The sequence below is a fragment of the Canis lupus genome, chromosome 9 (assembly GCF_011100685.1).
Source record: "Canis lupus familiaris isolate Mischka breed German Shepherd chromosome 9, alternate assembly UU_Cfam_GSD_1.0, whole genome shotgun sequence".
NCBI classification, from domain to species: domain Eukaryota; kingdom Metazoa; phylum Chordata; class Mammalia; order Carnivora; family Canidae; genus Canis; species Canis lupus.
This window is the reverse complement of record NC_049230.1, coordinates 50624227-50638761: the sequence shown is the minus strand read 5'-3', so window position 1 is coordinate 50638761 and position 14535 is coordinate 50624227. Positions and strand designations below refer to the sequence as shown.

General features: G+C 64.0%; 1 protein-coding gene across 2 annotated transcripts in view; it reads right to left on the bottom strand.

The window, feature by feature from the left end:
* Positions 1 to 3504: 3504 nt before the first annotated feature.
* The window catches only part of RXRA (retinoid X receptor alpha), a 93645-nt gene continuing 82614 nt past the window's right edge, over positions 3505 to 14535 (bottom strand). For both annotated transcript variants that reach the window (XM_038548860.1, XM_038548859.1), the window contains exons 6-10: positions 14004 to 14133; positions 11886 to 12018; positions 10321 to 10412; positions 8652 to 8757; positions 3505 to 7253 (exon numbers count right to left, since the gene is read on the bottom strand). In XM_038548860.1, coding sequence (XP_038404788.1) covers positions 7106 to 7253; positions 8652 to 8757; positions 10321 to 10412; positions 11886 to 12018; positions 14004 to 14133 — 609 coding nt within the window. In that variant the 3' untranslated portion in view covers positions 3505 to 7105. The remainder of the gene's footprint in view (positions 7254 to 8651; positions 8758 to 10320; positions 10413 to 11885; positions 12019 to 14003; positions 14134 to 14535) is intronic.

Sequence of the window (14535 nt, the reverse complement as noted above, 5' to 3'; positions counted from 1 at the left end):
CCCCCCAGAGACCTGAATGGGCTCCTCCAAGTGGCACCGCAGCCCCGCTTCTTCAGGACACCCCGAGGGGCAGGGCGGCTGAGGAGGGACCATCAGACTGGTCCCCGCCGGTCCCCACCCCACGGTCCTCCATGGGCAGCGGGCGGGACTGGCCCCAGCACTCCCAGCAAGCTCCGGCCATCCACACCCGAGCCAGCCCCCAGCCTCCGTGCAGCCAGCTTCTGGGCTCCAGCGTGTGCAGAGCACCGGGCCGCCCAGGCTCTGGTCACGGGTGCACAGCCCTGCCGGGGCGGGGGGTGGGGAGGGTCAGGGCCGCTAGGTGACCGGGACAGCCGTGCCCGGGCCACACCACGGAGCCGGGGGTGGGGGTGCCGTCCAGCAGGTGAATGAAGGCAGTCCCTGCCCTGCAGATTCTCCCCCAGGCAGCTCTGGGGACACAACGATGTCCCATCTTCTGGGCTCCCACCCCCGGCGCTGCCCCCTGGGCTGGCCACCCCAGCCTTCTCAGGAAGGGGACCTCCAGGGCTGACCCCTAAGGGCTTCTGCCCAGCCCTGTCCAGGTCCTCGCCCTGTATCCCAGCCTCTTCAGAGAAAATAAAACAGGAAGTGGTGGCTCAGGAGCATTTTTCTGGACCCAGGCCCCGGGCGGAGCACATGCAGCTTTGCTGACCCCCACCCCAGGCCCCCAGGCACCTCCACAGGGCGCGTGCACAAGCTCCACCTGGACCTTGGGATCTCAGGGGGGGAGGTCCCCTGATCCCAGCAGGACAGGAGGGGACCCGAGGAGGCAGGGGGCCGTAGCCCAGCACCTCCAGCAGAGGGCAGTGCTGCTCCATGCCTGGGTGCTGGGTGACCAGATAAGAGTGGGGTGTCCTCCCTCTGAGCCCTGTCCCCCTCCCCACTGAGGACCCCGGGGGCTCTGTGGGCGAGAGGCTGCCCTGGACCCTCTGGGTTCTGCAGCTGGAAATACCCACTGGATGGTGGCCGTGTACCCTGGACCCCAAGGATACAAGGTCACCAGCAGCCCCGGAGTTTGGGGACAGATGGGACTGCTGGGCACTAGGGGCTGGGGCTGGGGACCTTACATGGCCCCCCTTCCCTGGAGCCCCCTGGGCTACCCCCCCCCATCTGTTCCCTCCTCCCTGCAGCCCTCACGATTGCCCCTCCCCCTCCCCCAGGTTCCTGTCACTCTGGGGCTGCCACCCTTGTGCCCAGCGATAGGCACCAGCCCCTTTCTGTGCTGTGTGTCCAAGGCAGGGCACCGGGGCCTGTCCCCTGTGGACAACCCCCCACTTCCTGAGCATGCCCACACGTGCTTGCTGATGACAAGACCACCCCCTTCCTGTCACGGGACTCCTGGCCCCAGCACAGGAGCTGCCACACAGTGGGTGCTCAGCACATCCCAACCCAAATCCCACTGCTCCCACCCTCACCTCTTGGGTTACAACCCCTACATGCTGCTGAGCTGGCCTGTCCCCCCAATCCTGCCAGTGACCAACCCCAGCACCTCTGGGCCAGGGGACCACCCTGGGCAGGGGTTGCCATGGCAGCCAGAGGCAGCAGGAAGACCAAGGCCAGACTGCCCTGCAACATCGTGTGGGCCGGGGGTCCCCAAGGGTCTCTGCCTGACTGCTGGAAGCTCAGTGCACCCGGCGGTGCACCCATTGCAGGGTGGGGGGGTCACCAGGGCTGCACTCACCGCAGGAGGTCGGCATTAGAGCCCCGCCCAGCCACACTCACTGGCCCCCAGCCCCTCCTGCACAGGCTCCTCTGTGCCCCCCGGCGGGAAGCACAGCACCCCAGCTGTGCCCCCTGCAGCCTGCGGCCTGGAGCACGCGTGCAGGACCTTGGGCTTGGGCATGAGGGCCCCCCATGGAGGTCACCTGTCACCTGCCTATTCTGGCCATGGTGGCCCCCGAAGGACTCAAGGACAGAAGGGGTCGCGTGGCCCAGCACCTCCGGGGCCCACATGGCTCCTCCGGAAGACGCAGATCTGCCCCAGCCCCGGGCAGGGCCATAGCCTGAAGCCCTGTGAGGAATGCTCCTTTCCCGGTTTCCCCACTGCGGGCGGGCAGCTGTGAGAGCCTGTGCCCGAGAGGACACTTACACTGTGCCTGCCCAGCCCTCCTGACACAGCCCTGCACGACTGGTCAGAAGGCCCTGCCCAGAGCGGGGTGCTGGTGTCTGCTCGGGCAGGGGGACCCCCGGGGAACTCAGCAGTAGCTGCGGTCATGTGGAGGCAGGACAAGGGGCCCAACGGGGATGCCACCTCCTGATTCCCCAGGCTGCAACCCCCTTTGCAAGGAAGCAGCCCCTACAGCCAGTAATACGTGCTTCTGACGGGAAAGCAGAGTGGGCCTGGCTGGGAGGGGGCCAGGGGGGCTTCCTGCGGGGGTATGGGGGCCCCCATGCCCACCCTGTCTCAGGGTGCCCGGGCACCTGGTGGGCAAGAACAAGGCCTTGACCCAGGAAGGGCATGACCCCATGAGCACAACCAGTGGCAGGTCTGACGGGGCCCAAAGCTGACAGTGAACCGTGTCACTTGTCCTTCCATTCCTGGTGTCTCCATCCAGCCACGGTCCAGGGCCCCGGGAGGGACTCAGTTGTCAGCGTGCAGCCTCCTCCTCGGCCCATGCCATGAGGGGCAGTGTGTGGGGGGGTGTGCCAACTTGACTTCCCGAGGCCCCGTGAGGTCCTGGCACCCCAGTGCACACATGCGTGTTACACGTACATGTATGTTGTGGGCAAGTGCTGCACGGGGGCAGGCCTGTTGTGTGCAGGAGTGTGCCTGTGCACCTGTCGTGTTCACGTGCATGAGTGTGTGTGTGTGAGCACACCCTGGAGAGGGGCACGTGAGGGGAGCCACCAGCCTCCTGCTGTGAGGTTCACCCCACCTGGCTGGGCGCTTGCCTCTGCCCTCAGTCAGATCTGTCTGGTGTCCCTGGGGCAGGACCCCAGCCCTCAAGGCTCCCAGCTCCAGGGTGCCCAGAGCCTCCCCAGGAAGGTGCCTGCTGGAGGGTACAGCACTGTTACCAAGCCGTGGCCCAGCCCCCAGACTGCGCAGCGATGATAAGCACATATCACACAGGATGGAGCAGGTGAGTGTCATCCCGTCCTTATGAACAGGGCAGCTGGAAGGCCTCACTCATTTGGTGGCCCCGTGTGTGAACCGCGTGTCCATCAGGGCTTGGGCCTCCTGGGGCAGGCAGGTGGCTGCACGCCCAGTGCCCAAGGATGTGGAGGGGCCCTCATGGAACCTCCAGACCTGCCCTGGGGCCCAGAGTGGAGGGGAGCGGGCCAAGGAAGGAGCACAGCTGTGGGGGGCCCGATGCCCCAAAGCTGGGACCTCGCTGCCTGGGACTGGCCCCCCGCAAGTCAGGCAGCAGCCGAGGCGCCCTGCACACCCTCACCGGCCCGGGGAAGCGTGCCAGCCCCGTGCGTGGCCAACTTCCAGACCCAGACAGGAAAGCCCCCAGCAGAACAAATGAGAATAGCACAACGATGTATTCTTAAACGCTCATATTTTGTTTCTCCTCTCACGTTTTTCTGTGTTTTCCTTTCCACGTTCTGACACCATTGTTCGTCTGTGCCCGGCACCCACGGCGGCGGCGTTCAGACAACAATCACGCAGGGAAGTAAGTTCACAGTCAAACAGTCTCGGGGAGGCCGGCTGGCGACAGGGGCAGAACAGAGCAAGGCTTTAAGAATCTCTCGGAAGAGGAGGAGACCCCTGGCCGCCGGGGGCCCACCTGCCCGAGGGGAGACGTCTGCGCAGCGCAGCGGGGCATCCGCACCTTCACTGAGAAAACTCTCCTCCATCTCTAGAAGCAGAAACAAAACAAGTCCCACCCCCCCATCATCCAAGTATACATGAGGGATAAAATTACATTTGTACAAAAATAGATTTTTTTTTTACCTTTCCCGATGCTTTAGACATTTTATCTCTACTCTCTGTACTCGCCACCCTCTCAAGTGTTCGCTGCGTGTCCCAGCTAAGGCATTGCTAAGGATGGGGGACTGATAAAGCTGCTTGCTCCAAAGCATCTTAAAATAGATGCACTCCTTGCCTTGAGATATTCACTCGAACCCGGATTTCACCAAAGGAGGGTCCTTATGTACTTGCTTACACGAAGCAAATGGATAGGAAAATGGGGGAAAGTCTTAATTACAAATAAAGACACAACGTTGGTAACTGCTCTGCATGTGCTGTGCGTCGACGGTGTGCAGCCCCACGCAGTTTCTCCGACAGCACAGACATGGCAGGCCGCACACCTACATGGACGGGGAGCGGGCCATGCGCCCGAATTCCATGATGGGGACAACGTCAGCCGATTACCCAGTGGCCACGCGCTGGCCGGGCCCTGCTGGTGGCCCCCGCAGACCAGGGGCTCCAGCGTGGTGTCCGCACTGGCCGCAGGCCTGAATCCTTTAGGGGCATGGAGACATGGCAAGCCGGGGTGCACGAGGCCATCTCCGCCTGAGGCCACATGCTTCCCGGGGCTGAGGGCAGGCTGGTGTCCATCCAAGGTGCCCGATGGGCTTAGCTGGCTCCATGCGGACACGGCGTGGTCATCTTCGCTCCCCGGCTGCGGAGCCCCGGCCCCAGGTCACACACGCGCCGGAGGCACGGATGCCCGGGGCCCAGGCAGCACCTGGCCGGGCTGCGGCGGGGATGGGCAAGAGGTGGCTAACAAGCTGATGTTAGTGCTATCTTTAGAAAATTAAAGATTGTCCCACCAAAATAATAATAATAATAAAAATAATTACAAAAATCACCTTAATTGAACCACATTGGTAACACTACTATCGGTCTGGTTAAATAAACCTCCTACCTCTCTACTGAGCCATGTGCATCTCCCCACTCAGCCACCTCCTCCAACAGCACTGAATGCGTGACAAGGACAGCTGAGGGATGAAAACGCAGGACAGCCCCACGCACCCACGGCGCTGTGCCCGCGGGCCGGCCGGGCTGGGACTTCTGGCTCTCGAAGCTGTGGTCTGGGGGCCTCAGGGCTTTATGGACAAGCAGCCGGGGCCCCCGGAGCCCGTCACAGCTGAGTTCCCCAGCAGAAGCCAACCCTCCCACAGACCCAGTCCCGGGCTTTCTCCACTGCAGGTCCCCACCTTCCCAACGCCCCTGGGGAGGAGGGGGCGGGGCATGGATGATGGGGTGCGTCTGGCTGCAGAAGGCACCAGGGGTGTTGGTGGGGGGCAGTCTATGGTGCCCACAATGGGGGGAACCCAAGACGAAGTTCCCAAGACTGCCTGCATCACCACCTGTCACACCTAAGCCCCCAGAGGCTGCTGAGACTTTCGGGAGAGGCTGAGAGCTGGGCAGACCCTCCACGCCCGGCCTATACCACCCCCAGGGCAGGGGACACCTCCCCATGTTTCGAGCAGGCGGGCGGCAGAGGAAGGAGGATTTTGTGCAGTCCTTTAGAGCCTCCGCCCGGTGCCTCACCTTCAGCTTGGCTGGGGATTCTGGAAGGCAGAGGGGACACCTTCTTCCCGCTGGAGGCCTGGAGGCCTGTCCTGGCCTTGCCCCTGGGGCACCCTTGCACCAGCTGGGGAACCAGGCTCTGGGGAAGGCACCCCCCTCCCAGGGCTGCTCGTGGGGGCAGCAGGAGGGAAGCCAGGGCTACAAAGCATCCCCTCAGGGGCCGCGAAGACAGGAGCTGCCCGCATCACCCCCACCCCACCATCCCTGCTCAGCAACCCCCTCCCTCCAAGGACAAACGCTGGGTTCGTGGAGTATGAGGCATAAGATTGGAAAGGACTCAGACCAAAAGGAGGACATTACAGTGCAAAAGAAGCCAGTTCAACCTGAGAGAGCCCCTGCGCGCCCAGAGTTCAGAGCACCCTGCCCCAGAACGCAGCGCCCCGCCCGGGTCGGTGGAAATGCTACAGAAGCAGGTGCAGCGCTGGACTGGGGAGCCGTCAACCGGAGCAGGCGTTTGAAGGAGGCCCACATGCGGCTGTCACCCAGACGAGACAACAGCCGGGCTGGCTGTCCCCGAGGGCCATCTAGCTGCAGGCCCGAGGACGCTGGCCACAACAGTCCCCGATTCCAAGAGTCTCCTACACACAACAGGCAGCCAGCGTAGGGGGCCTCCCTGCCAACAGCTCCAGGAAGCAGCCCCACTCGCCCCTTCCTGCTGGGCCTATGTGTCTACAAGTCCTTTGGGCCCTGCACGCCCCCCATGGGCCTCCTGGCTCCCTCCAAATGTGCACAGCTGCATGAAGACCCTCTGGGGAAAGCATCCCCGCCCTCCTATCCCTGTGGGCCTCCCAGACTCAGCCTCTGCCCACGACAGGTCAGCATGGCCCAGGACTTCCAGGAAGGCTGGGCAGTGGGCTAGCCCTGCGGAGACGGGGGGTAGCCTGCCCTCCACGCAGACTAGAATAGCAGATGGAACTGAGGGTGGGCCGCTCATGGGGTCTGGTTACCCCAGCCTGCGCAGGGCTGTGCAGAGGGAGAAGCTGAAGCCACAGTAATGCGAAGAGAAAAGCGAGGTGGGGAGGTGCATGACTCCCATCCCCGCAGCCTCGAGGGGGCCCCGGAACCCTACACAGAGGTCAGCTCCTGGCCTGGTCAGCTCAGGGGCCACACTGCAAGTCATCTTTGGAAAAGGGGCTGCTCGCCCATCACTGTGAGGGAAGGGAAGCCTGCTCACCCCAGAACCCCCCTCATCTTTCTGGGGGTCGAGGGTCTTCTGCGCCCCACTCCCAAGGCTGGGCGGGGCATGCCAGCTGGGGGGTGCCCGACAAGAGGCGACGGAGGTCACTCCAAACACAGGAGGGGAGCGTGGCATGTTCCAAACACCAGCGAGGCCCGGGGGAAGCTGCCCCCGCCACCCAGGGGGGGCCTGCCGGGCCTGGCCGGGGTTCACGCCAGTTCCTGCCGCTCGGCTGTCGCCCCGGGAAAGCCACGGCCAGCTTTGTGGACGAGTAGCTCTGAAAACAGCGAGGTGGCCACACACTCAGGCTTAGCAGGCGGTGCCCCCACGTCCTAACAGGCCAGGCGGAGAAGGGGCAAGGGCGGGCTCGGCCGGGCAGAATGGCCGGCGGGTGGGTGGGTGGGTGGGTGCGAAGGACAGGCTGGGGCCTAAGTCATCTGGTGGGGGGCTTCCAGCATCTCCATGAGGAAGGTGTCGATGGGCGTGTCTCCGATGAGTTTGAAGAAGAAGAGATGTTCCAGGCACTTGAGGCCAATAGAGCGCAGGGCCGGCAGGCGGAGCAGCAGCTTGGCAAACCTGTGGGAGGGCCGGCTGACGGTGAGCCCGGGGTGTCCTTTCCTCCACCTGGTGCCCGGCAGCCCCCAGGGGCAGGACCCAGGCCTGAAGCCAGAGCAGCAGAGCCCGGCCTGTAAGAAACCTGAGAGGGAGGCCGGGCTCTCCGACTGCAGGGACAGCAGGCCAGGGCCTGGGGGCAGGAGCACACAGGGTGAACACGAAGACCCCGAGGGACCAGGGGCAAGACGCTGGTCAGGCTGGTGCAGGCTCAGTAGGGCTTTGTGGGCAAGTTAGAGCATGTGGGCTTTCCCTGCGGGCAAAGGGAGCCACAGCAGACCTTTGGGGGAGATCACACAGAAGACGGATCTGAGAACCAGCAATGCCTCTGGCTGCTGTGGGGAGACCATGGTGAAGCAGGTCTGTGCGGGCACAAGCCCAGGGCCAGTGCCCACCCCTTCCCCAGAAATAGCTCTACTGGAGCTCGGCCAGAGGCAGGAGCCCCAGGCCCTGCCCAGCCCCCCAGGGAGGAGACTGGATGGGGTGGGCAGGGGAGGTGCCGGGGCTCGGGGAGGACGAATGCCAGGCTGGGCTGCTCTGCCCTCAAGAACAGTGCCCATCCCCGAGGGGCTGTCCAGAGCCGCCCTTCACAATGGTGTGGACCCTCAAGGGGCTGTGGGGCCTCATTAATTATTCACAACGTCTGTGTTTCAAGGGAGAAGCGCTGTGGTTGCTGCCCCACAACCCACGTTTTAAAGGCAAAAACACAGCGTAGAGGCTGGACGGGGGCCAGAGAAAGCTGTTTTCTGCTGAGCTGGCGAGAAGGGCTGTGGCCAGGAGCCAGGAAAAACAACCGGGCCAGCCCTCCGGCCTCCCCGGCAAGTTTCACTTTAAACCAAACCAGATGAGGGCTGAGAGGGAGCAGGGCAGCCACCGTGTGTGCAGCTGCGCGTGCGCTGGCGGGGAGGTGGTGCTGGCACCCAGGGTGGGGGGCACGCGCCCTCCCAGGAGAGGCCCTTTTGGAGGGAGGAGCTAGAATCAGGACAAGAACAGATCCCCTTCTCGCCTACCGTGCACCTGGCACCGGGCACCAGAGATGAGACCCGGCCCTTCTGGAACCCAGGCAGGTGGGAGGCAAGCTCCGCATACGTTTACAAAGCACCCACTGTGTGCTGGTGTCCGTCCCTGCTGGGGGTAAGCACACCAAGGCCCTGCCTCTGGGGGCTCCCTGGAGGAGTGGAGGGAAGCCCTGGCTTCGTTCCCTACTCTGTGAGGACAGAACCCGGCTGCAGGAGAGCAGGAGCGAGAGCCTCCACCCTGCCCAAGGAAGGTGTCAGAAGGGCTGGGGGCAGGCTTGCTGGGGCAGGGGTGGTAACAGAGACCCTGAGGCCTCCAAGGGAGGGGGCTGGGTGGGGGGCTCACCTTCCTGGCTGCTCGGGGTACTTATGTTTGCAATACGCCTCCAGGGACGCGTAGACCTTCTCCCGCAGTGCCTCCACCTCTGCCGGGTTCGAGAGCCCCTTGGAGTCTGCAGGGGGTAGGGGCTGCAGGTCAGAGAGCTGCACGGAACACCCAGGTGCTTGGGCTAGCTCCCCCTTCTCCCCACTGGGCCAGGACCAGCAGCTGCTGGGCAGGCTCAGCCCCCGAGGTCGCCCTGGGCTTGAGGTTTGGCTTGCTACTTGCTGGCCACGTGACCTGCGGCCTATCCCTGGACTTCCTAACACTCAGCTTCCCTATCTGGGGTCAAGTGCATCCAGCTGCCCTCACACTCCCTGGTTACCATGGCAACCAGGCTGAAGCCTGAGCCCAGCCTGGAGGGGGCTCTGACCCTGGACAGAGATGCCTGGGAGCCCAGCCACCAAAGCTGGCAGGGCCCAGGGTGGGATCTAAGGAGCAAGAGACGCTCCAGGGCTCAACCAGGGCGGCGTTACAGGGCTTCCTGAATGGGGTGGAGTCCCCCATGCCAGGCAAAGCTTTGTGGAGTCTCCTCTGCTTCCTCATCTCCCAGGGTTTCCTGAGACCCAACGGACCAACAGAGACAAGCCCATCTCTCTGCATACCAGCCACCACTTATTGTCAAGCTAGACTCACAAGGCCCTTGGTCTGCCCCAGCCAAGTGTGGTCCACCCTGAAGGCACAGGGGGGCATAGGCTGGAGCCCACACCCACTCACTGCTGCTGTCTGATGCCGCCGAGCCCCACAGTGGCTCTGCTGTGGGACGGGCCTGCTGTCAGGTCACCTTTGAGCCGCAGACAGGGGCGGCAGGGTGGGGGGCTCCTGCCAGCACTGCCTGGCAGCCTGACATCCCAGCGGGCGCACTGGGGTCCAACACAAATGCCACAGGTGGCCTGGGCACCTTGAGACTGTGCCAGGCTCCTCCACAGCTCAGCATCCCCAGACCGGGGGGTCTTGGCCCTAGCCATGCCCTCCAGCAGCCCTACACCCATGCCTCAGACAGTGACCCAGAGCCAGCAGTGAAGCCACACACAACTCCACCAGGGGCCTCCCCCAGGCAGGGCCAGGATGTGTGGCCCCACCTCCCATGCTGGCAGGATCACGGCGAGGGGCACAATCTGAAGGACACAGTGCCCCCGGAATGGGCTCATCCCTACAGTAGCCAGATCCCTCTGTGATGGAGCTAAGGGAGGGCCGGAGGTCAGGACCCTTGGCGCCATCCCGTCTACCCCACGGGCTGGCCCGCTCCCCCACTGCTCCCCGGAAGCCTGCGGCAGCCTCAAAAGATACTGGCCCTCCGCACCCCTGCCCACTCCCGGCCAACCGTCTGGGCTCCAGGGCTTGGCCACCACAAGTTCATGAAGACGCTGCCTCCTCTGGAGCCCAGGATTCTAGCACCAAGCAGTGCCACACTTAGGACACAGTGCCCAGAAGGCTCGGCCCGAGGCCAGGCCAAAGCATGAAACAAGCACGGCTCTCGATCCACCCCCCCGCCCTCCACCCCCCGCTGCATGCAGTGGCTGCCGTGCGTCCCACTCCTGGGAGCCACAAGAAGAAGGCGGCATGGCTAGTCTGCAGCACGAGTGGGCTTCTCGGGCCCGAGGCCGGACGGCAGGCCATGCCAGGAAAGCTGTACCCGGGTTGAAGAGGACAATGGCACGCAGGCAGCCCAGCTCCGACTTGTCCATCTGCATGTCCCGCATCTTGGACACGAGCTCTGTCAGCACCCTGCAGAGGAAGCAGGCAAACACCACGGCCTGAGTCAGACCATGCCCCTCACCAGGGCACCCCCGCCCCAGAAAGACCCCCAGGACGGGCTAGGGAGGCTGGATGGGGACCAGGGAGCAGCTGGAGGACAGGCCCCACCCCCCGGGATGCTGCCCAGCCCAGGACTGGGGCTCCCCTCCCGCTCTGTCAGAGGGCGGGACTCTGACCCAAGCCTGACTGGCCCGCCCCATGGGGTCCCAAATCCCCAGCCTGAGCTCCCCGACCCCATCAGCCCAGTCTCTGGTTCCCCAAACTCGATGGCTGTGCCCAGGAAGTGCTAAGTGGTCAGTGAGGCTGGACCATAGGGAAACAGAGGACAGTGGCCTGGGGAGGGCCTGGACGGTCACCCCAAGGAGCCAGAGTCCCCGAGGGTCTGCAGGCTGGAGAGGGACACGGTCCCCTGGAGACCGAAGACAGGGTGGGAGGGGACGGGCGCTCGGATGTCCACCACTCTGTGGCCAGGGGATGCCCTGAGGCAGGGGTCACAAGTTCCACACACTTGAATGGCAAGTAGCTGGTTCCCTGTGCCGCTGCTCCTTGGGTAGAAGCCCAAGCCTCTGTCCCTGTTACTGCCCTAGCAGCTGGGAGTGTGGCGGGGCTGCGTTTCTAAACCAAAGTACCATCCCAGCACTGCACTCTCTACAAGGGGCCTCTGGGGGCACTGAAGTGCCATACTCCCAGCAGCCTTTGGTGGCTCCTCTCTCAAGGCCCTGAGAAGTACTGCACAAAGACACACCACCTATCCCCTGCAAAACCAGTGCTTGCCAGTGTATGTGGCCACAACCCCTACTTGCACTTGGCACATCCCAGTGGGCTCCAGGGCTTCCTTCTCCGTTCTACCAGAACTGCCCGCAGGGCAGCACAGTTCCTGCATTCACTTTCCTGTGGGTGATTCCCGGGAGGGTCTGTGCACCCTTGACCCCAGGCTCTTCCGCTCGGGGGTTCCCTGGGAGCCCTGCCACCACCTTCCTGCCCCCATGGCCCACAGTGTGTCCCTCCCGGCCCTTCCTCCTCCAGCGGGCTGAGTGGCTGGGGAGCAGCTAGAATGGAGACATGCGGCCGCCCCCTTGCCCAGTGCTGCCCCTCTGCTGGGGAGCCAGGGGACGCAGGGGTGCAGGGAGGCGCGCGCCCACCTGCGGTCGGGGAGGAGGAGCAGTGGCACACATGCAGCCGAGGGCTTGCGGCTCCAAAGACCCAGGGCCACTGCTGGACTGCACCTGCTGTATAACCTCCGCCCAAGGAGCACGGCGCCTCTTTCCACGTACGGGATACAGGATGTTAAAGAAAGGAGCCGGGAGGAAATGAACCCTCACATTACGCTGGGGTCGTCAAGTCTCCGGTGGATGGACGTGCAAAGGCTTGAACTTGTGTCCTTGTATGCCAATTTCCATGTCCACATCCACACCCTCCACGAACCTGGCCCGGGGCACCCACCTGTCGAAGATGGCGCCCACCCCCGCGCTGTGGGCACTGTTCCGGTGGACGTGCAGTCCGGTGGCCAGAAGGATCCCGTCCTTCACGGCGATGGACCGGTGGGAGAAGGAGGCGATGAGCAGCTCATTCCAGCCTGGGCGGGGAGGGGAGGGTGCACGGTCACGTGGCTGTGTCCCTCCCCATGATGGGTCGGCCACTCCGCCCTCCATGGGCCGCACCAGCACAGAACACCCCACTGCAGGTGCCGCGGACCCCGAGATTCTGAGCCACATGCCAACTAGGGCAACAAGTTTCCCAAGAAGTCCTGCACGGAGCATCCCCTCTGGCTCTGTTCAACCCAGGTGCTCCCAAGCCCATGTGCCCAGGAAGTCTCCTCCCACAAGTGCCGGACACTCTTGCCATGGAGGACAGAGGGCCTCTCTGTGGAACACCACGGGGCAGCTGCTGCCAACCTGGTCTCAGCAGCAAACTCTCAGACTCCCATGTGCTACGGGGGGCACCGCAAAAGAATAAATTCTTAAACTGACATAAGGTGTGTTAAAGCCTCAGGCGAACCGGACAGTATTTTCATGAGATCCCGGTGCAGACAACTGGGGTGGGTGTCAAGGGTTACGAGAAAGTATGGAAGCAAAACTTGAAATAGAAATTATTTCTGTGCTGGGATCTCAATGAGTCCTGTGGACGGGGAAGCCCCAAGCCGCTTCCACAGGTGCAGCACTGACACTGCCACACTCCCCGGGCTCCGTGACTCATGGCCCCACACAGCCTGTCACACATCATCCTGACTACAATCCTACAGGCCCAGGGCAGGGTAGGGGTTACCCTGTCATATGGTGAGTAAGGGCGAGGACCCAGGCCTCTGCCGCCCCTACCACCTCCCCTGATGGCTCTGGGTGTGGGGATTTAGCCCCAGCTAGAGGGAAAGCTCTTCCAGAAGGCACGCCCTGCCCCAGGTCCCCTAGGCCCCCAGGCACCCAAGCCCACAGGCCCCCAGGCATCTAGGTGCCCCCTAAGCCCCCAGGACCCCAAGCCCATAGGCCCCCTAGGCCCACAGGCCCCCCAGACCCCCAAGCCCATAGGCACCCAAGCCCACAGGCCCCCAGGCCCCCAAGCCCACAGGCCCCCCCAGGCCCCCAGGCCTCCAAGCCCTCCAAGCCCCCAGGCCCCCAGGCCCCTACGCCCCCAGGCCCCCCAGGCCCCTAAGCCTCCAGGCCTCTAGGCCCCCAGGCCCCCCAGGTCCCCAGGCCCCAGGCCCACAGGCCCCCAAGCCCATAGGCACCCAAGCCCACAGGCTCTCCAGGCCCCAAGGCCGACAGCCCGGGGACAAGAGTTCTGCCGGGGGCAGAGCTGGCCCCAAGTGCATTTTCCCCCCACTGCGGATCACTCTGGAGTCACTCTGTCTCCCTGCCATCCATCCCCCACAGGGCATGCCCAGCCTCCTCCTACCTCTGGGCCGGCTGCTACCTCTCCCACTGCCCCAAGCACACATGGGCTGCCCTGGGATGCTCCCGCAGCGCCCAGCACTGGCCTGGCATACAGCTGGTGTCGTGCAGCCTTCCGCCGGTGGTGCACTTGGCAGCACCCAGCTCGTGCAGGTGGCCCAGTGGGGCAGGAGGCTGGCTCGGTGGGGGGTGCTCCCTGCCGGCCCCCACTGGAGGCCCAGCACCAGCACACCTGGCTCACCTGTCCCTCCTGCCCCACTGCCAGGATGTGCACTGAGGACCCTGGTCTCAGCAAAAACGGGTCTCCACTTGGTACGCCTGTCACGTATCAGGAACTGGGCCAACCTGGACCCCTGGCTCTGACCCACCTGGCCAGCACTGCATCCCCCACCGGGAGGAGGAGCTGTGGCCTCGGTGCGGGGCGAGGACAGAACACAAGCCGTCCAGGGCAGTCCCTGTTGGGCATGCTGCCCCCACCCTCTCCAGAGGGCCCCAGACAGCCTTTTACCCCTCAAAGGGCACTAAGAGACCCGAAACCAAATACCTCCTTATGGGGGGCAGTCAAGGCCAGGGCAGGAGCCCTCCCACAGCCGGAGAAAGGAGTGTCCCAGGGCCCAGCCGACCTGTGGGTCCTCAATGCCCTGCCCTCTCCCTCCCATACCTTCCCAGCCCTTACCTGCCCTGAGCAGGATGACCTGGTCGTCCAGGGGCAGCTCAGAGAAATGCGGGATCCGCTTGGCCCACTCGACCAGAGTGAAGAGCTGCTTGTCCGCAGCCTGGCAGATGTTGGTGACGGGGTCGTTGGGCTGAGTTGGAGGAGAGGCACGCAGTGAGCGCCCAGCCCAGAAGACAGCCTAGGTCGGGCCGCCCCACCACCATGTGCTGCACCTGCCCTGGGCTGAACGACAGCCCCAGGGACCATGTCCTAACCTCCAGAGCCTGCACGTGTGCCCCTGTACATGTGCCCCTATAGGCTTCCCTCTGCAGGCACAATCAAGTGAGGGGTTTAGGTGGGAGAACTCTGGACAACCGCTGGGCCCGGTGTCATCACAGGGTCTCTGTCGGAGGGAGGCTGGGGTCAGAGACGGAACATGCGAGCAGGAGAGAAGCTGCTGGCTTGAGGCTGGAGGAGGCCCAAGCCAAGGACGCAGCACCACCAGGGATGGGAAGGGCAAGGGGGCATCCTCCCCAGTAGGAACCAGCCCTGC